General features: G+C 49.8%; 1 protein-coding gene across 1 annotated transcript in view; it reads left to right on the plus strand.

Annotated features, from left to right (window-relative positions):
• Window positions 1-22130, plus strand: part of LOC117658223 (myosin-7) — a 56637-nt gene that overhangs the window by 18867 nt on the left and 15640 nt on the right. The window contains exons 15-27 of the mRNA XM_087891685.1: window positions 1820-1990; window positions 3909-4218; window positions 5287-5357; window positions 7135-7222; window positions 10869-10986; window positions 11995-12118; window positions 14139-14275; window positions 15327-15582; window positions 16586-16828; window positions 18152-18328; window positions 19424-19569; window positions 19659-19749; window positions 21160-21549. Of these exons, the coding sequence (XP_087747811.1) occupies window positions 1820-1990; window positions 3909-4218; window positions 5287-5357; window positions 7135-7222; window positions 10869-10986; window positions 11995-12118; window positions 14139-14275; window positions 15327-15582; window positions 16586-16828; window positions 18152-18328; window positions 19424-19569; window positions 19659-19749; window positions 21160-21549 (2322 nt within the window). The remainder of the gene's footprint in view (window positions 1-1819; window positions 1991-3908; window positions 4219-5286; window positions 5358-7134; window positions 7223-10868; window positions 10987-11994; window positions 12119-14138; window positions 14276-15326; window positions 15583-16585; window positions 16829-18151; window positions 18329-19423; window positions 19570-19658; window positions 19750-21159; window positions 21550-22130) is intronic.

Here is a 22130-nt window from a genome sequence, read left to right on the forward strand (position 1 = left end):
TTCCTTCCTTCCTTCCTTCTTCCATCATTCCTTTCTTCCTTCCTTTCTCTCTTCTTTCCTTCTACCATTCTTTCCTTCTATCCACCTATCCATTTTTCTATCTTCCTTCCTTCCTCCCTCCCTTCCCTTCCCTCCTTCCATTCATCCATTCACCCACCCATCCATTTTCCATCCATCTCTATCCATGAATCCATCCATCTACCCACCCACCCTCCCTCCCTCCTTTCTTTCCTTTTACCATTCCTTCCTTCCACCTACCTATCCATCTATCAATTTTTCTATCTTCCTTCCTTCCTCCTTCCCTTCCTTCCTTCCATTCATCCATTCACCCATTCATCCATTTTCCATCCATCCACCCCTCTCCATGCATCCATCCATCTACCCACCCTCCCTCCCTCCCTTTCCTTCCTCCCTCCCTCCTTTCTTTCCTTTTACCATTCCTTCCTTCCACCCACCCCTCCATTTTCCATCCATCCATCCACCCTCTCTCTCCCTCCCTCCCTCCCTCTCTCCCTCCCTTCCACCCATCCATCCATCCATCCATCCACCCACTCTTCCTCCCTCCCTCCCTTCCACTTATCCACCCACCCATCCATTTTTTCACCCACCCCACCCTCCCTCCCTCCCTCCACCGTCCTCCCTCCCTTCCACTTATCCACTCATCCATTCACCCATTCACTCCTTTGACCAGGGGTGGGATTGAAAAAGTTTAGCAATCGGTTCTCTGCCTGGTTGCTGGGGGGGGGGGGCGTGGCCACGGGGGTACTTCTGGTAGGCCTGTTTTTCACCCTTCCCAGGCTCCGGGGGCTTTCCTCGAGCCTCCAAGAGGGCAAAAATGGCCTCCTCTGGGCTCTGGAGGCCAGAAATGAGCCCATTTCCGGACTTCCGGTACTTCCAGGAGGCCTGTTTTTCACCCTCCTAGAGTATCCGCCTGGGCTTTGCACTTACCTGGCATCCAAAACGGGCCGCATGGAGACTTCTGGGAGGGGAGGGGCTGGGCAGGCAGGGTCAGCCAGTCCGTGCAACTACCAGTTTGGCGAACTGTATGTAAAATTAGTATCCGAACCGGCTGAATCCCACCCCGGTGTTGTGGCTCCGTTACCTGAGCCTGTGTCATCGGCAGGAGAGGACTCCGAGAGTGAAGGAGAGGAGTTGGCAAGGCCTCTCTCTCCAGGACCCTCCTCTCTGGCAATGCCTTCGGTGTCCGCCAAAGGGCAAGAGATAGGGCCGGGGCCAAGCATGTCCACGCAGCCACAGATGGACAGTGATGAGGGTAATGAGTCTTGGCTGGATCCACGCCAGCATCGCAGAGATAAGCGCGCGCAACAGAAGAAAAGGCGTGCCCGAGATTAGGCTGAGTCACTGGACCATACCCCACAAGGTATAAAAGGGAGCGTGGTGGCCAGTCAAACCTTGTGACGAACAAAGCTGAAAGCTTCCACGCCATTCTGCATTGCCGGACTTTTGCTATAGACTTTGCTGGATTAACTTTGCACTTGATTGACTCTGTAATTATTGAGCTGTTTCTTTTGATGTACCAGAAGCGGGGAGAAGTTATCTCTCCTCTTCGTAAGTAATAAACTCTTGGCAGGCAGCCACTAGGTTGTTGCCAAGTTCCGTTATCATAAGGAAAAGGATTTTGTCGGCTGGTTTAGTCTTTAACTCTTGAACGTCTGTTGGTGTGTGTGCATGTGGGACGGGAACAGAACACCCGGCTTTGACTTAACCGACAGGGATTCCTGCTGAAAAAAGTCTAATCTTCGAGAAAGGGTCACCTCCAGGAAGGCTGATTTGTCTCTTTGTTCGCTCCCACTCCCAGTTCAACAGCTTTGAGCAGCTCTGCATCAACTTCACCAACGAGAAGCTGCAGCAGTTCTTCAACCATCACATGTTCGTGCTGGAACAAGAGGAGTACAAGAAGGAGGGCATCGAATGGACCTTCATTGACTTCGGCATGGACCTCCAGGCCTGCATTGACCTGATTGAGAAGGTACTTCGCTCTTCTCCAGGCACTGTTGTAGCCTCCAGCCCGCTAATCATCTTTGTTGCTCTTCTCTGCACTCTTTCCAGAGACTCAACATAGGGGGGGCCTTTGCACAGGTTCGCTTGGTGCACCAATTGCGACCTTACTTGGATCGGGAAGCTCTCCTCATGGTCACTCATGCCCTCGTCACCTCACGGTTAGATTATTGCAACACGCTCTACATGGGGCTGCCCTTGAAAAGTGTTCGGAGACTACAGTTGGTCCAGAACGCAGCCACGCGAGCTGTCGTGGGTGCACCTAGATACGCCCACATTACACCAATTCTCCGTGAGCTGCGCTGGCTCCCTATTGGTCTCCAGGCACAATTCAAGGTGTTGGTTATTACCTTTAAAGCCCTACATGGCTCAGGGCCAGGGTATCTTCAAGACAGCCTTCTACCGCATAGCTCCCAGCGACCGGTAAAATCCCACAGAGTTGGTCTCCTCTGGATCCTGTCAGCTAAACAATGCCAGCTGGCGGGCCCGCGGGGGAGGGCCTTCTCTGTGGCTTCCCCGGCTCTCTGGAACCAGTTACCTCCTGAGATCTGGACCATCCCCACCCTATTGGCCTTCCGAAAAGCGGTGAAGACCTGGCTTTTCCGGCAGGCCTGGGGCCGTTGATCTTGCTTTGTGATCTGACGAGATCCGGCCATGAATGGTGTGAATGGGTTTTAATGTCTTTAATGTTTTTAATTTTTAAGTATTTTTATAGTGATTTTTTTGAGTGTATCGTGAGCCGCCCTGGGTCTTCGGAGAGGGGCCGCATATACATTGAATAAATAAAACAAACAAACAAACAAACATCTTTTTTTGTATCATGGTGACCAAAACTGGATGCCATATTCCAAGTGTGGTCTTATCAAAGCATTATAAAATAGCGCTAATGCTTCAAGTGTAATTTCCTGAGAACAATTAACCAGTGAAACAGAAGTTGCCTCTAGAAGTTGTGGGTGCTTCCATCACTGGAGGCTTTTAAGAAGAGATTGGACAACCATTTGTCCGAAACGGTATAAAGTCTCCCCTGTTTGAGCAGGGGGTTGGACTAGAAGACCTTCAACGTCCCTTTCCCACTCTATTACGACTTGATTCTGTCCAGGGGTAGGATTCAAAAATTTTAGCAACCGGTTCTCGGCCCAGTTGCTGGGTGGCCGTGCCCATGGTGGGTGTAGCCTACTCGGCCTCCTCCACCATGGCAGGGGGGAGTTTTTGCCCTCCCCAAGCTCCAGAGGATTTGCTTGAGCCTCCAGGAGGGCGAAAACGGCCTTCCCTTGGCTCCAGAGGCCCTCCAGAGGCCAGAAACGGGTTCATTTCCGGACTTCTGGAATTTTTGGAAGGCCCGTTTTTCACCCTCCCCAGGCTCCAGAGGCTTTTGTCGAGCTTCCAAGAGGGCAAAAACAGCCTCCCCTGCCCCCCGGCTCTGGAGGCCCTCTGGAGGCTGGAAACAGGCTCGTTTCCGGACTTCTGGAACTTCTGGGAGGCCTGTTTTTCACCCTCCCCAGGCTCCAGAGGTTTTCCTCAAAAAGGAAAAGGGCTCTGGAGGCTTTCTGGAGGCTGGAAACAGACTAGTTTCCGGATTTCCGGACCTTCTGTGAGGCCCATTTTTTGCCCTCCCAGAGGCCCCCAATGGGCCCTGCCCTTACCTGGCATCCAAAACGGGCCGTGTGGAGACTCCTGGGAGGGGCAGAGTGGGCGGAGCCAGCTAGGCCTTGCAACTACCGGTTTGGCGAACCAAACGTAAAATTAGCACCCAGTGCGCCCGAACTGATCCGAACCGGCTGAATCCCACCCCTGATTCTATCCCTCTGTTATTGCTGTTCATGTTAACCCACGGCAGGATACTGAAGGACAGATCTTCTCAGTTGTAATCCCTTGGTCTTCTTCTTCAGCCCATGGGCATCATGTCCATCCTGGAAGAAGAATGCATGTTCCCCAAAGCCACCGACATGACCTTCAAGGCCAAGCTGTACGATAACCACCTGGGTAAATCGGCCAATTTCGGCAAAGCGCGAGTCATCAAGGGCAAACCCGAGGCCCACTTTGCCCTGATGCACTACGCGGGCACTGTGGACTACAACATCAATGGGTGGCTCCAGAAGAACAAGGACCCTCTCAACGAAACGGTGGTTGGCCTCTATCAGAAAACATCCATGAAGCTCCTCGCCAACCTGTTTGCCAACTACGCTGGAGCGGATGCACGTAAGAAAAACGGGTGCAGGGCGCGGAGGAGATAAGAGAGGAGGCCCCAGTGCCTTCACACAACCTTCTGGTCTATGAGATTGAAGGCCGAGCAGAACTCATCAGCCTTCAGAGTAGGGAGAGTGGAAGCCAAGTGTGGCCATATGGAATGTGGGATGGACTTAGATGAGAGAGAAACAGAGGGAGCGGGAGGGAGAGAGAGGGATGGAGAGAGGGAGAGGGAGGGAGAGAGGGAGGGAGAGGGTGGTGGATGGAGGGAGAGGGAGGGAGGGAGAGAGGGAAAGAGAGAGGTAGAGGGAGGGGAGAGGGAGAGGGAAACGGAGGGGGAGGGGAGGGAGGGGGAGAGGGAGAGGGAGGGAGAGTGGGAGCAAGAGAGAGAAAGAGGTGGGGAGGGAGGGGGAGAGGGAGGGAGAGGGAAATGGAGGAGGAGGAAGGGAAGGGAGAGGGAGGGAGCAAGAGGGAGCGAGAGAGAAAGAGGGGGAGGGAGAGAGAGGGAAAGGGAGGGGGAGAGGGAGAGGGAGGGGGGAGAGGGATGGAGGGAGAGGGAGGGGAGGGGGAGGAAGGGAGAGGGATTAAGGGGGAGGGAGGGAGAGGGAGAGGGAGAGAGAGAGAAAGAAAGATGAATACCTTGAGGCATACCTTGAGGCTATCTGTATGTTTAAATAAATAGGCAGCTAATCTATCCTAATATCAGAGTAGTTGCTTCTTTTATTATTTGTTGATTAGCCTATAGGCCATCTCAACGTACAAGGTTTGAACCCATGTTACCAATAAAATCCTATACAAAGAATTTAAAATAAGAAGTAGGGTGAAATACGATAGCTATAGGATAAAAATACAATAATTTAATACATAAAATCAGGCCAATTTCTGTCGTCTTGATGAATGGGTGGCTTTGATTTTGGTTTCTCCCTAAAAATAGAACTCCACCCCACATCATCCTCAGCCGGCTTGCCTTTGGCCCGGCTGGGATACGATGGGAATTGTAGTCCGAGACGTAGCCGGAATCGACCGGACACGGAATTGCTTATCAAGTTGGCTCTTCTTCTGTCTTTCTCTCCTCCGCAGCAATAGAGAAGGGGAAGGGGACTCATAAGAAGAAGGGGTCTTCCTTCCAGACGGTGTCGGCCTTGCACAGGGTAAGGAGAACCCAAAAGTTGGTGGGACGGGACTTTCGGGGATCTTCTTTGGGCTGGTTCCCCTGTTCGTTCTGGACCGTCGATGTCCGTCCGAGGCATCGTTTGAGCTCCAGTTCTGGGGCCTTATTCAGCCACTTGCTGTACAAGGAGAAGAAGGAAGTCCCGACCCTGGGGGCTGAGAAAAGTCTTGGTGGCCGTTTCACGGAAGGCTTTGCCAATGCCGGTTTCTCCTAAGTCTTGAGTTTGCCTTCAGCGGAGGTTATTGGAAAGGGTTCACGCCAGGATTCTTGGTGACTCCCAGCTTTCTTTCTTTTTTTCTTTTCTTTTAAATCCATTGGTCTTGCTCGCTTCATTTTCCTTCCTTCCTTCCTTCTCTCCTCTCTTCTCCTCCTTCCTTCCTACCTCCCTCTCCTCCTCTCCCCTCTTCTCCTTCCTTCCTTCTTTCCTGTCTACTCTCCTTCCTCCCCCTTTCATTCCTTCCCCCTTCCTTCCTTCCTTCCTCTTCTCCCTTCCTTCCTTTCTCCCTTCCTCTCCTCTCTTGTGCTTCCTTCCTCCCTCCCTCCTTTCCTTTCCTCTCCTCTCCCCACTTCTCTTTCCTTCCGGTCTTCTTTCCTCCCTCCCCCTGCTTTCCCCTTCCTTCCTTCCTTTGTTCCTTCCTCCTCTCCTCTCTTCTCCTCCTTCCTCCCTCTCTCCCTCTCCTCCTCTCCCTTCTCCTTCCTTCCTTCTTTCCTGTCTACTCTCCTTCCTACCCCTTTCTTTCATTCCCCCTTCCTTCCTCTTCTCCCTTCCTTCCTTTCTCCCTTCCTCTCCTCTCTTCTGCTTCGTCCCTCCCTCCCTCCTTTCCTCTCCTCTCCCCTCTCCTCTTTCCTTCCTGTCTTCTTTCCTCCCTCCTCCCTGCTTTCCCCTTCCTTCCTTCCTTCCTTCCTTCCTTCCTTCCTTCCTTCCTTCCTCCTCTCCTCTCTCCTCTCCTCTCCTCTCCTCTCCCTTCTTCTCCTTCCTTCCTTCCTCTTCTCCCTTCCTTCCTCTCCTCTCTTCTGCTTCCTCCCTCTCTCCTTTCCTCTCCTCCCCTCTCTCCTCTTCTGTCTTCTTTCCTCCCTCCCCTGTTTTCCCCTTCCTTCCTTCCTTCCTTCCTTCCTTCCTTCCTTCCTTCCTTCCTTCCTTCCTTCCTTCCTTCCTTCCTCTCCTCCTATCCCCTTTTCTCCTTTTTTTCTCTCTACTTTCCTCCCTCCCTCCCCTTCCCTCTGTTCCCCTTCCTTCCTTCCTTCCATCCATCCATCCATCCATCCATCCATCCATCCATCCATCCATCCATCCAGGGATGGTATTCACTTACTTTCCCTGCCAGTTCGCAAATGTGAGCGCGTGCGCGCATCCACGCATGTGCCCGACCTTTCATGCATGCTCTTTGCTGGCATACACGCCTTCCATGCATGCACCCAGCCTCAAAAACATGCCTAAATAGGATGGCATAGAGCGAGGGCAGGTGGGCAGGACCATCCGTGATTTCCGCAAACAGTTCGGGCGAACCGGTCCGAACCAGCTGAATCCCACCTCTGCATCCATCCATCCATCCATCCTCTCTGTTTATCTCCTTTCTTTCTCGCCTAACGGAAGTTCTTCCCCACCAACCTCTGTATACCATCCGCCCATTTTGGATTTCTTCCCTTTTCCCCCTTCCTCCCTTTCCCCGCCCCTTCCTCGGTTTTCCCCACCAATCCGTTTATCCTCCTTTCCTTCCCTCCAAACTGAAAACTCCCGCTTTCCTTTTCTTCCCTAGGAGAACCTCAACAAACTGATGACCAACCTGCGTTCCACCCACCCCCACTTCGTCCGTTGCATTATCCCCAACGAGACCAAAACCCCAGGTGAGACCTCACCCCCACATCCCACCCTGGGGGGGGCGAACCCCCTTTATGTATTTATTACATCTTCACTGCAAGCCCGTCCACGGCCACCCAATTTCATCTAGCGACTCTGGGTGGCTCGCAGTACATCAGTATAAAACGAGACACTATCAATACAGGGAGTCCTCGACTTACGCCCAAAAATGTATGTTGCTAAGCGAGAAAATGCACAAACAACAGGAAGTGTGTGTGTGTGTGTTTGTGCTTGTGTGTGTGTGTGTGTGTTTCCATGTGTGTTTTTGCACGTGTGGGTCAGTAAGAAGGATAACGCTAATTTTAGCAGATCCTGTGATCTGTAGAAACACTGGGTGAATCTGAATTTCCAGATTGAAGTAAATATGTAATAATAATATGTCTGCTGAATAAAACTCCGCATTGGAAACAGGAAGGGCATCCGGCCAGTAAACACTCAGCTCCGTTCAGTTGCCCAGACTCCACCCCGCAAGGGGTTATTGGATCATTAAAAGGCAATGATGTAATAATAACTACATGTAATCCTCGGTTTACGACCTCAGTTGAGCCCAAAACTCCCGTTGCTCAGTGAGACAATTATTCAGTGAGTTTGGCCCCCGTTTTATGGCTTTTCTTGCCGCAGGTTGTTAAGTGAGGCACAGCGGTTGTTAAATTAATAACACCATCATTAAGCAAACCTGACTTCCCCGTTGACTTTGCTTGTCAGAAGGTCGCCAAAAGGGATCACGCGACCCGCCCCCCCCCGGGACACTGCAACGGTCATAAGTATGAAACAGTGGGCAAGTGTCTGAATTTTGATCCCGCGATCCTGGGGAAGCCGCAAAAGTCATAACTGTGAAAAAAACGGTCGTAGGTCACTTTTTTTCAGTGCCATTGTAACTTTGGACGGTCACTAAATGAACTGTTGTAAGTCGAGGACTACCTGTACAGCCATAAGGCACGGCAACCAAGGGTCCTAACAACCTGTTTCAGCGCTAATGAACGTAAAAATGAGCCAGCCGTGTGCTGCGGCTGCCAAAAAAGCCAATGCAATCCAAGGCTGCATCAACAGAGGGATAGTATTAAGTATGAGAAATGCTAGCTGTCTTATACTAGAGTAGAGTAGAGTAGAGTAGAGTAGAGTAGAGTAGTGGAGAGGAGAGGAGTGGAGAGGAGAGGAGAGGAGAGGAGAGGAGAGGAGTGGAGTGGAGTGGAGAGGAGAGGAGAGGAGAGGACAGGACAGGAGTAGAGAGGAGAGGAGAGGAGTGGAGAGGAGAGGAGAGGAGAGGAGAGGAGAGGAGTGGAGTGGAGTGGAGAGGAGAGGAGAGGAGAGGAGAGGACAGGAGTAGAGAGGAGAAGAGAGGAGTGGAGAGGAGAGGAGAGGAGTGGAGTGGAGTGGAGTGGAGTGGAGTGGAGAGGAGAGGAGAGGAGAGGACAGGAGTAGAGAGGAGAAGAGAGGAGTGGAGAGGAGAGGACAGGAGTGGAGTGGAGTGGAGAGGAGAGGAGAGGACAGGAGTAGAGAGGAGAAGAGAGGAGTGGAGTGGAGTGGAGTGGAGTGGAGTGGAGTGGAGTGGAGTGGAGTGGAGAGGAGAGGAGAGGAGAGGAGTGGAGTGGAGTGGAGAGGAGAGGAGAGGACAGGAGAGGACAGGAGTAGAGAGGAGAAGAGAGGAGTGGAGTGGAGAGGAGAGGAGAGGAGAGGAGTGGAGTGGAGAGGAGAGGAGAGGAGGAGTGGAGAGGAGAGGAGAGGAGTGGAGTGGAGTGGAGAGGAGTGGAGTGGAGTGGAGTGGAGAGGAGTGGAGTGGAGAGGAGAGGAGAGGAGTGGAGTGGAGTGGAGTGGAGAGGAGAGGAGTGGAGTGGAGTGGAGAGGAGAGGAGAGGAGAGGAGAGGAGAGGAGAGGAGAGGAGAGGAGAGGAGAGGAGTGGAGTGGAGTGGAGAGGAGAGGAGAGGAGAGGAGAGGAGAGGAGAGGAGAGGAGAGGAGAGGAGAGGAGAGGAGAGGAGAGGAGAGGAGTGGAGTGGAGTGGAGAGGAGAGGAGAGGAGAGGAGAGGAGAGGAGAGGAGAGGAGAGGAGAGGAGAGGAGAGGAGAGGAGATGTTCTGACCCAGCTCCCAAACACGACAAACCCTCTGAAGTTAACGCAGATTCCCTTAATTAGGAGCGCCGGCAGCCCTGGCAAAAAGTTTCTCTCTCACCGCAGGCTAACAAGTCCGTCCGTCCGGAAGATGAATAATTGTCTGCCACATCTATTCATCTCCGCCCCCTGCCTTTTATCCCCAGAGCTAGAACTTCGCTATCAGCGGTGGCTCTTCCGTCCCGAGGACCGGCCCATAGATTTCCACTGCTCTCCTCTCCTCTGCCTTCTGTGCATCCATGCGTCAGGCACTGGACCCAGCTGTTCCTCCTCTTCCTCATCAGCTACCTCCAGACCTGGGGGCTGTTGACTCTCCATCTGAGGGCTGACGGACGGCCCAGGCTCCGCCTCCTCCTCTGTCTCTATCTCTCTCTGAAAGCTCCATTCCCTCTTCCCCCTCGGAGCTCTCAGGTTGCCCTGATGCTGGCCCTGATTCTCACGCCTCCTCCTCTGATTCAGCTGCTGGAGGGGCCGGCGGCTGACAGGCACAACAGTAGTGTAGTGCAATGTAGAGTGGAATGGAATGGACTAGACTAGACTAGACTAGACTAGACTAGAATAGACTAGAATAGACTAGAATAGACTAGAATAGACTAGACTAGACTAGAATAGAATAGAATAGAATAGAATAGAATAGAATAGAATAGAATAGAATAGAAAACATGGAATGGAATGTAAGAATAGAAGGGAAGGGAAGGGAAGGGAAGGGAAGGGAAGGGAATGGAATGGAATAGAATAGAATAGAATAGAATAGAATAGAATAGAAAATATGGAATGGAATGGAATGGAAGAATGGAATGGAATGGAATAGAATAGAATAGAATAGAATAGAATAGAATAGAATAGAATAGAATAGAATAGAATAGAATAGAATAGAAAATATGGAATGGAATAGAATAGAATAGAATAGAATAGAATAGAATAGAATAGAATAGAATAGAATAGAATAGAATAGAATAGAATAGAATAGAATAGAATAGAATAGAATAGAAAATATGGAATGGAATGGAATGGAAGAATGGAATGGAATGGAATGGAATGGAATAGAATAGAATAGAATAGAATAGAATAGAATAGAAAATATGGAATGGAATGGAAGAATGAAATAGAATAGAATAGAATAGAATAGAATAGAATAGAATAGAATAGAATAGAATAGAATAGAATAGCGGTAGAAAATATGAAATGGAATTGACTGGACTGGACTGGACTGGACTGGAATAGAATAGAATAATAACTTTATTGTCACTTTGAATATACAGTAATCGGCACACATTAAATTTCATTGCATACAGTTCTCAAAGGGTCACCACTTCCAATATACACTACATAATATAACAGAATAAATAAATAAATACATATAAATACAGAATTATGCATATATTATATGTCTGGTTATACCGAACTGGTAAGCCTTACGGGTGGCATCCTGTTAGAAAAGGTCACCTCATCGTCTTCCGATACTTCCTCAATGAGGACTGGCTTCTTACTTTCGCACCTACCGGCTTTTTCTCCATCTTCCACAGGACACATAGACAATGCTTTGGTCATGCACCAACTGCGTTGTAACGGCGTGTTGGAAGGGATCCGTATCTGTCGGAAAGGATTCCCTAACAGGATCCTCTATGGGGATTTCCGGCAAAGGTAGGCCCGAAATTCAGGAATTTGGGGAGGGGCTTTTAAGACTCTTAGAAAAGTCATAAAAAAAACGATTAAAGAAAAAAAAAACACGACGACTTTCGTTTCTATTTGGAAACCATTTCTGGACTTTATGCTTGAGGTGGGGAAAAAAATGTAACTTTGATTTTGGGGTTTACCGATTAGACAGGTTTGCTGTTATAGAAATGGCTACAGGCAGTCCTCGACTTACGACCAGAATTGAGTCCCAAATTGTTTGTTGCTAAGTGAGACATTTGTGAAGTGAATTTGGCCCCATTTTGCGACCTTCCTTGCCACAGACGTTAAGCGAATCCCTGCTGTTGTTAAATTAGGAACACGGTTGTTAAGCGAATCTGGCTTTCTCCCTATTGACTTGGTTTTGTCAGAAGGTCGCAAAAAGGGATCAGGGGGCCCAGGGACACTGCAACGGTCGTAAATGTGAGTCAGTTCTCAAGGGTCTGAATTTTGACCATCTGACTGTGGGGTTGCCACAACAGTTGAAAGTGTGAAAAACGGTCCTAAGTGTCACTTTTTTCTGTGCCGTTGTAACTTCGAACAATCACTAAATGAACTGTTGTAAGTCGAGGACTAGCTGTATCTAAAAGTGAAAAGTACCAAATATCTTATTTATATTGGCAGAAGATATTTCTAAAAAAAAAAAAAAGGTGTTTTCTGAATGAAAAATTCTAAGTCTTTTGGTTTGCCAATTCTTTAAAAGACTTAAGCTGTCAAAATTCAATCAAATCTTCAATGCGTCTACAAGTGGTCCTCGACATACGACCAAAACCGAGCCCGGAACTTCCATTATAACCGTCCTAAATATCGGTGGCCAAGTGCCCAAATTTTGATCACGTGGCCATGGGGATTCCGTGATGGTCATAAGTGTGAAAAACAGTCGCAAGTCACTTTTTTCAGGGCCGCTGTAACTTTGAATGGTCGCTAAATGAACAGTTGTAAGTTGAACTTGCAGACCGTCCTTTTTTCCCTTTTGAGGTACCGCATCCTAAACCCGGCGGCCATTCCGGAAGGCCAGTTCATCGACAGCCGGAAGGGGGCCGAGAAACTTCTAAGCTCCCTGGACATCGACCACAGCCAATACAAATTTGGACACACCAAGGTGAGTGAATAATTGAAAGACTCCAGAAGCTTGGAAAAGGATGATGGGCTTCATTCAAGGTGCTCCCGTTGGGCTCTAGGAGAAAAACGGCAGCCATTTTAAGAAGAATCTGAGGGAAAAGTGCCGAGAAGAGCAACTAAGATGATTAAGGGGCTGGAGTCTAAAATATACGAAGAATGGTTTCAGGAATTGGGCGAGTGGTGCGGTGGCCTAGAGGTGGAGCTCTCACCTCACAATCAGGAGGCTGTGAGTTCGATCCTAAGTAGAGACTGCTATTTCTCTCTCTGGGCACAATGAGAGTGCCCAGAGAGCACAATGAGTATATATATATCTGCCGAACAAAACTCCTCATTGGCGACAGGAAGGGCATCTGGCCACTAAACACTCAGCTCCATTCAGTTGCCCAGACTCCACCCCGCAAGGGATTATGTGGTTGTTAAAAGAAAGAAGATGGTTGCAGGAATTGGGTTTTGAGAAGAGATTGGACAGCCATTTTTCTGAAATGGTTTCCTGCCTGAGCAGGGGGTTAGACTAGAAGACCTCCAAGGTCCTTTCTAACTCCATTATCCTGTTATTTCTCCTGCTTGGGTGAGAGGTTGGACTGGAGGACCTCCAGCGTCCCTTCCATCTGATTATTCTGTTCTGTTGTTCCGTTATTCTTTCTATGTAGCTATCCCATCATGCCGAAAGAAAGTCGGGAATCATATAGGATCTCCTACCGTGGGTAGGGGATTGGACTAGAAGATCTCTAAGGTCCCTTCCAACCACTAAATATCTATGGAGATTCTCAATCATCTGGGTCATGGTTGTCCCAAAGGGGCTTTTTTCAAGAGGCAACTGGACTTTCTGTGTTTTTCTTTGAAAATGTTTCGCTTCTCATCCAAGAAGCTTTCTTCAGTTCTGACTGAATGGTGGAGGATGGAAGGATATATATTTCTTTGCAGTCATCTGGTCGTTAGTACTCTCTCTGGGAGTCATTGAGGCCACATGGAGGTTTATCTGTGTCCTCTTGAAAAAGCACCTTTCGGACCTATTATTCGATGTTGTATTTCTATGCCAGGGGTGTCAAACTCAAGGCCTGCGGGCCAGTTCTGCTTAAATTTGGCCCGCCGGGCCACCCTGGAAACAGCAAAGGACCAGCCCACGGTGCCTCTGCCACCAAAAACAGAGCTCGAGAGGGCCACGGCACAGCCTTCCACCCCGAGCTCCCTTTTTGCTGGCAGAGGGCTGCAGGAGACCATCACGGCCAAAAAACAGGGCCCTGGTGGGAGCCGCGCACAACCCTCTCGAGCTCCATTTTCCCAGGCAGCAGGGCTAGCAAAACAAACTAAAAGCAAAAGAAAAGAAAAGGAGAAATGTTTCCCCATTTTCATTTGAGCATCCAAGAAGGGAGAGGAAAGGGGAAAGGGGAAAAGAGGAAAGACCAAAGAAAAAGAAATCGGGAAGATGGGAAGAGAGCAAGGAAGGAAAAAGAAGGAAAGAGGGGAAGGAAGAAGAAAGGAAATGAAGAGGGAATGGGAAAAAGAAGAGAAGGAAGGAAGGAAGGAAGAAAGGAAGGAAGGAAGGAAGGAGATTATAATGAGAGGGAGAGAGGGTCTGAGGCAATGGTGGTATTCAGCCGGTTCAGACCGGTTCGGGCGAATTGGTAGTGGCGACCTGTGGATGGGCCTGCCCGCTATGCTGTCCTATTCAGCCACGTTTTCTAAGCCGCGCGCATGCATGCAAGCCACACGTGTGAGTGAAACATATGTGCAGAAGGCCACGTGTATGCACAGAAGGTGCACACGCATGTTTTCGGTGCGCGGCGAACCGGTAGTAAAATTATGTGAAACCAACCTCTGGTCTGAGGGAAGTCCTGTCTTAGGACTTGGCCATCACAGGTGCCCCCGACATGAGTGACGTCGATCTGGCCACGCCCCTCCGTCTGTCCCCCCTTTGAGGTCAAACATAACCCTGATGCGGCCCTCAATTAAATCGAGTTTGACACCCCTGTGCTATGTTCGACTCTGTTTCCATCCAGGTGTTCTTTAAGGCTGGTCTCCTGGGACTGCTGGAGGAAATGCGAGACGAGCGTCTCTCCCGGATCATCACTCGCATCCAAGCCCAATCCCGTGGTGTGCTGGCCAGGATAGAATTCAGGAAGATCATGGAACGGAAGTAAGTCCATTGGTGGTCCTCACTTACTTTCCCTACCAGTTCGCAAAAGTGCCTAAATAGGATGACATAGAACGGTGGTGGGTGAGCAGGGCCGCCTGTGATTTCCGCTACCGGTTCGGGTGAATCCAGTGGTGGGATTCAACTGGTGTAACAACCGGTTCGCTGAGCGCGTGCTCCGCCCATGCACAGTGCATTTGAAAACAGCTCTAAAACTTACCTTCTACTGCAGCTCCAGTGAGTAAAACAGCTGAGATGCGGCAATCCGCTCTACCGCGCCTATCAGCTGGGCTTCAAACAAAGGAAATATAGGTCAGAATAGCGCAGGGGCGGATGGGCGGGCCCAGTTGATCATCGGAGCGAACCAGTTCGCTCTCAGCTGATCATAGAATAGGAGCTACCGGTTCGCCTGAACAGGTCCAAACCGGCTGAATCCCACCCCTGGGAGAACCGGTATGAACCGGCTGAATACCACCTCTGGTGGTCCTCCTGCTTTGGTTCTTTCCTCTGGAGGAGGTCCTTTTTGGTGGTTAACTCTCTGCAAAGACCTTCTGTGACCATTCCTGGGTCCCCTCGCTCATCTTGGTTCAAACATAGACCCACTTCTGTTGTTGTGGACTGGGTTCCTGATTGTGGTGGCCTTGTCCTACGATTTGGAGAACGCAAATGGATGATGGGAAGGTTTGGTCCACCAACTTCTGTCTCCTTCCCAATTATTTAGGGGACACAAGAATAAGGAAGATACTCCTTATTTTGAAGTAGCTTCCAGAATTATTGGAAGAAAGAGATACCTCCAGATTTGAATGTATGAAATAGCTTCTTGTCCACCCAGATCAGACTTCTGTAATGTTTATGGAACAGAGAAGTTCTTGATTTTGAGAATATCTGTAGCTCAGCTTGAATGATTGGGTTCGTGGTGTTCCCCAAGCTTGATTGTTTCCTTGCAGACGTCTCCTTACCATGCTAGGTAACATCATCAGCGTGTGGGAAAGCCTATGAAACCGAGGTCCATGATCCTTTGGCCTGATGGTCTTCTCCTCTAATTATTTTGCAGGGAATCCCTGCTGGTGATCCAGTACAACATCCGGGCTTTCATGGTGGTGAAGAACTGGCCGTGGATGAAGTTGTACTTCAAGATCAAACCGCTGTTGAAGAGCGCCGAGTCGGAGAAAGAGTTGCTGGCCCTGAAGGAAGAGTTGGCCAAGCTGAAAGAGGCCTTGGAGAAGACGGAAGCCCGTCGGAAGGAGCTGGAGGAGAAGATGGTCTCCTTAGTGCAGGAGAAGAATGACCTACAATTGCAAGTTCAGACAGTAAGTCACGGAGGGTTCCCCTCGGTGTCTAGGTTGGTCATGTTAAGTGAAGAACAATGTTGACTCCACATGATAATCAAAGCACTAAGCCAGTGGTGGGATCCTTCTGGTTTAACAACCGGTTCGGTGATCGCACGCTGCGTGCACATGTGCAGTTCGACGAAAAAAACACCTTCCGCGTTAGTGCTAGGGAATTAAAACAGCTGAGGCGCGGCAATCCGTTCTCCCCCACTAATCAGCTGTGAAGATAAAGGTAAGTAAAGCGCAGGGGCGGGCGGGCCCAGCTGATTGTCGGAGTGAACTGGTTCACTTCCAGCTAATCTTCAGAGTTACCAGTTCGCCTGAACCGGTCCGAACCGGTAGAATCCCATTCCTTACTAAGGCAGCGTTTCTCAACTTAGCAAACTAGAAGATGGGCGGACTTCAGGAATAGGCTTCAAAAATTTTAGCAAGGGGTTCTCTGCCCGGTTGGTGGGTGGGTGTGGCCATGGTGGGCATGGCCTAGTCGGCCTCCTGCACCACGGCGGGGGGTGTTTTTACCCTCCCTGGGCTCCAAAGGCTTTCCTTGAGCCTCCAGGAGGGTGAAAATGGCCTCCCCAAGCTCCGGAGGCCCTCTGGAGGCCAGAAACGGCCCAGTTTCCAGCGTTCCTGAACTTCCGGTAGACCCATTTTTTGCCCTCCCTGAGCCTCCACGTGCACCCTACACTTACCTGCATCCAAAACAGACCACGTGGGGACTTCTGGGAGCGTTGGGGCAGGGTGGACGGGGCCAGCCAGGAGTGTGATTTGGGGGTTCTCCAAACTGTACAAAATCTAAGCTAGAGATTCTCCCGAACCCCTGCGAACCCCCAGCAGCCCACCCCGGTGGACTTCAATTCCCAGGATTCTCCAGCCAGCATAGAATTCTGGGAGTTGAAGTCCGCTCGTCTTAAAGTGGCCACGGTTGAGACACTCCATACTCAGGTGTGAGTCACTTCTTCATCTCACATTCTTCCCTCTTTAGGAGCAAGACAATTTGAATGACGCTGAGGAACGCTGCGACCAGCTGATCAAGAACAAGATCCAGCTGGAGGCCAAAGTGAAAGAGATAACTGAACGGCTTGAAGATGAAGAGGAAATGAATGCCGAACTGACCGCCAAGAAGCGGAAGCTGGAAGACGAATGTTCGGAACTCAAGAAAGATATTGATGACCTGGAGTTGACCTTGGCCAAGGTGGAGAAGGAGAAGCATGCCACGGAGAACAAGGTAAGGATGGATTTGACGTGGCATGGAATCCGAAATCTATTAGGTGGCCAAGGGGATATCAGAAATATTGGTTGGGGGCCATCATTCATGGAAATGTTGATCTTGGTGGGGAAGAGGTGGTGGTGAAGGAGGTGGAAGAGGAAGGGGAGAAGAGGAAGAGGAAGAATGTGGGGCCCTTGCTTATCTCCGAGCTTTATTCTTTTCTTCTAGACGTTTCATTACCCAACTAGTCAACATCATCAGTGCTAGAAGGGAGTGGGGTTTGTGGAGAGGAGGAAGAGGTGGAGGAGGAGGAGAGCTATGCGGTCCTTGGTCCTCTCTGAGCTTGGTTGTTTTCCTCCATTCATGACCCAATTAGAGAACATCATCAGTGGTAGAAGAAGAGAGCAAGCTTGCTCTCTTTATAAAGAGAGCAAACGCACCTCCCTTTTAGCACTGCTGTTGTTACCTAGTTGGGTCATGAAACGTCTGCGGGGAAAACAACCAAGCTCAGAGAGGACCAAAGATCCCACAATTAGGAATATCTGCAAGTGTGCGCACACACTCTCTCTCTCTCTGTCACATACACACAAATAGCTGCCCTACACAACATCCGTCCATTAGTTCCCTGATACAGTATTATTTATTCCAGTGGATGACAAAACAGGTCCCTTGTGATCTGCCACTTGGATAGATCTTTAAGGCCTTGGATTTAAGCAGCAAAGTAACAAGCTTTCATTCATCCGTAAAGAGTTGGGGATTGTGAGAGACACAATCCACTGATGTGAAACCTCCACAGTTAGAGGTGACCTGGGTAACTAAGTCACCAGATCTTCAGGTGTCCACCAAGCAGTGGTGGGTTCCTCCCGGTTCGGTCCGGTTCGGCCGAGCCGGTAGCGGTGACGATATGACATAACCAAACCGATTCTCACCCCCCCGCCCTCCCACTCCCCCACCCCCCCACATTATTCTTACCTTTTATTTGGTCCCACCCCCAATCTATTGCTGCCTCCTGAGTCCCAGCTGATGACTAGAGGGAAAAAACCTGTTTAAACTCTTGCCGCGGGACTTCAAAGAGCTGTCCTACAGCTGATCAGTGTTAAAAGCAAACAAATGAGTCGGGTCGTAAGTGCGAGGACTGGTCGCAAGTGTGAGGACCTTCCAGAAATGACTCTGACCAGCTAGCCACGCCCACCTAGTCACATGACCTCCAAGCCACACCCACAAAATAAGCCACGCCCACAGAACCGGTAGTAAAAAAATTTAGAACCCACCCCTGCCACCAAGGTGTGAATTTTTGACAGCTCTCGGCAGCTGATGTGGTATGTTGTGATATGACCACAGGTGAAGAATCTTACCGAAGAAATGGCTGGTTTGGATGAAATCATCGTCAAGCTAACCAAAGAGAAGAAGGCTCTCCAAGAGGCCCACCAGCAAGCTCTGGATGACCTTCAAGCGGAAGAAGACAAGGTCAACACGTTGACCAAAGCCAAGGTCAAACTGGAACAACAGATGGATGATGTAAGTACACCGACCTTGGGGTGCCAGAAATTGTGCCCGTCCCATGTTTTCCTAGAGAAAATTTCCTGGTGAGAAGATGCTAGAACAGTGATGGTGAACCTTTTTGGCACCGAGTGCCCAAACCGGAACGCGCTTCCATGCATGTGCCTGCGTATGTGCTGGAGCACCGGAAACCCAAAGACCAGCTGGCTGGCGCACGCACAGCTGTTTTTTGGGCGGGTTTTTTGGCCATTTTTTGGCCCAAAAAACAGCCCAGAAAATGGTCTAGTTTTTTGGGTTGTTTTTCAGGCCATTTTCAGACTGTTTTTTGGGGATGTTTTCAGCCCATTTTTAGGCCGTTTTCCTGGGCTGTTTTTGGCTGTTTTTTGGCCCATTTTCAGGCCGTTTTTCTGGGCCTTTTTCAGGCCGTTTTCCTGAGCTGTTTCCTGGATGTTTTTTGGGATGTTTTCAGGCCATTTTTTGGGCCATTTTCATGCCCTTTTCCTGGGCCGTTTTTGGCCATTTTTTGGCTCGTTTTCAAGCGGTTTTTCTGGGCCATTTTCAGTCCGTTTTCCAGAGCCATTATCAGGCCATTTTTGGGCTGTTTTCAGGCTGTTTTGGGGATGTTTTCTGCCCATTTTTTGAGCCATTTACAGGCTTTTTTCCTGGGCTGTTTTTGGCCGTTTTTTGGCCCATTTTCAGGCCATTTTTCTGGGCTATTTTTGGCCATTTTCTGGGCCATTTTCAAACTGTTTTTCTGGGCTGTTTTTGGCTGTTTTTTGGCTCGTTTTCAGGCTGTTTTTCTGGGCCATTTTCAGGCCGTTTTCCAGAGCCGTTTCCAGGCCATTTTTTGGGCCGTTTTCAGGCTGTTTTCCGGTGCTCCAGTGCCCGCAAAGACCAGCTGGTGTGCCGGAAACCAGAAGAGCAGCTGGCGACGGTGTGCATGGCCACAGAGAGGGCCCTGCGTGCCACCTCTGGCACGTGTGCCATAGGTTCACCATCACGGCGCTAGAACATAGAACATAGAACAATGGGGCTGGAAGCAACCTCAAAGGACTTCTAGTCCCAATTCCTACAGAATTGACCAAGCTGATTTGGTTTTTCTTGGCCTGACAGCTGGAAGGCTCCTTGGAACAGGAGAAGAAGATCCGCATGGACCTTGAGCGGGCCAAGAGGAAGCTGGAAGGAGATTTGAAGCTGGCCCAAGAAAGCATCATGGATCTGGAGAACGACAGGCAACAACTTGACGAAAAGCTGAAAAAGTAGGTCTAATACGTAGTTATGGAGGTGTAAGCTGTTGTCCATCTCTTTACTGCTGGATCCCAACTTGGTTCTCCTTCCCGATCCTCAGGAAAGATTTTGAGTTGAACGCCTTGAACGCTAGAATTGAAGATGAGCAGTCCTTGGCCGCCCAGTTACAGAAGAAACTCAAAGAGTTACAGGTACAAAAGTCCAAAAGTCTACATTGGTGTGGTTTCTCTTTAAAAAAAAAAAAATCTAGATCAAAATTAGAAAACAGCATTTTTGAATAAGGTCAAGAACAGGCAGGGGTGAAATGCTCCCGGTTTGGACCGGATCACTCGATCCAGTAGCGATGGCAATGGGTGGTTCGGAGAACCGGTAGCAAAAATCCCTGCCCACCCACCATCCCCTATGCCCAGCTGAGCCGCACGATCATCAGAGGCTTTTTTTTTTTTGTTTACTTTTAAAAGCATTTTTTCTACAACCTCTTCGGCCAAAAAAATGCTTTTAAAAGTAAAAAAAAAAAGCCTCTGATGATCGCGCGGCTCAGCTGGGATCGTCAGAGGCTTTTAAAAGCATTTTTTTCTACAGCCTCTTCGGCCGAAAAGGTTGCAGAAAAAATGCTTTTAAAAGTAAAAAAAAAAAAAAGTTGGCCACGCCCACCCAGTCACATTCCCACCACCACCAAGCCACGCCCACAGAACCGGTAGTAACAAATTTTACATTTCACCACTGAGAACAGGGATGTCAACCTCAATTTCATTGAGGGCCACATCAGGGCTGTGGTTGACCTCGGAGGGGGGAGCCGGGGGGGGCGTGGCCAACTGTGTGGGCATGCCCAGTTTGACACCACTCACAGGACATGGCCGACTGGGTGGGCGTGGCCAGATGGGTGGGCGTGGCCATCTTGACGCCACTCCCCAAACTGCTGGCTTGTTTCCTCTTCCCATTGGGTAGACAAGGACGGCCTCGCAAGCCAGATCCGACCACGTCATGGGCCGGCCCTGGTCTAGGATGTCAAACATGGTATCCATGAGTACCAAAATACTCACTGGTACCACTCTTTGTTTCCACTAATCAATAGCCATAATACAACCACCATAAGGTTCTCATGGGCTGAAGTAGTTGAGAACTTCAAATCTAGTTGGGCTCTAACCGGTGGTGGGATTCCAAAATTGCGCAGCACTCAAAAGACCGCCCTCGGTGTCAGCGCTGGTGAGCTGAGCTGTTGTTTAGCTCAGTTGAGGTGCGGCAATCAGCTCTGCTGCGCGAATCAGCTGAGCTAAAAAACCAAGGGAATATAGAACAGGGAATGGCAGGGGCAGGAGGGCAGAGCCAGCCAGAGGTGGTATTTGCTGGTTCTCGAAACTACTCAAAATTTCCACTACCGGTTCTCCCGAACCGGATGAATACCACCTCTGGTTCTACCTAAATTATTGGTTCTCGAGGATATATATTTTTTGTGTTTCCGATGTCTTTCTCTGGAAGCTCTTAGGATCTTAGGTTTAGGTATGACCACCTGGAGATGTCAGATTGATTTTGAGTCTAAATTCATTCAGATGAAGTCCACTTTTTTGACCCATTAAACGGCCTCCTTCTCCCTGACCCAGGCCCGGATCGAGGAACTGGAGGAAGAATTAGAAGCGGAGCGCACGGCTCGTGCCAAGGTGGAAAAACAGCGGTCCGAACTTTCACGAGAACTGGAGGAGATCAGCGAGCGTCTGGAAGAAGCCGGAGGGGCCACTTCGGTGCAGATCGAGATGAACAAGAAGCGGGAGGCTGAGTTCCAGAAGATGCGGCGCGACCTGGAAGAGTCCACGCTGCAGCACGAGGCCACGGCGGCCACCCTGCGCAAGAAGCACGCGGATTCCGTGGCCGAGCTGGGCGAGCAGATCGACAACCTGCAGCGGGTGAAGCAGAAGCTGGAGAAGGAGAAGAGCGAGCTGAAGCTAGAAGTGGACGACATGGCCTCCAACATGGAGCAGCTCACGAAAGCCAAGGTCCGACATTAATGAAGGCGGGGTGGGACACCCCCCCCCATTGGAGCTGCCCCTTAGAAGTGGGTGGGGGGAAATGCAGATTTGTGGACAAGGTTGGGCTTTAGGGATGGCTCAGGAGACACAGTAATAATTCATTTGGAAAGGGGGAAGGGCCCAAAAGATGAGAAGAACATGAATCGTTCCTACATCTGAACCGGATCTGCTCCTCAATGTTTTGGTTCTTAAAGATCTGAACTTTTACTCAACCTTCCTCCTGTTTTCTTTTTCTTTGAACCTTCCATGCTCCTCTATTATTTTTTTTATATGTCATCATGGCATATCATGATCGTAACTACCGTCATCCTCAACCAGCACAGCCATTTTTGGAAGGATGATAGGAGTTGTTGTTTGATGTATGTCAAGACAAAATGACTTGTTTCTCCATCCATCCACCCACCCACTCACCTATCCATCCATCCATCCTCTCATCCATCCATCGTCTTATCCATCCATCCATCTTTCCATCCTTCTATCTATCCATCGATCGATCCATCCATCCATCCTTCTTTCCTTCCATCCATCCAACCATTCATCCATCCGTC

The sequence above is a fragment of the Pantherophis guttatus genome, chromosome 4 (genome assembly GCF_059756535.1).
Source record: "Pantherophis guttatus breed Tessera chromosome 4, ASM5975653v1, whole genome shotgun sequence".
Lineage (NCBI taxonomy): Eukaryota > Metazoa > Chordata > Lepidosauria > Squamata > Colubridae > Pantherophis > Pantherophis guttatus.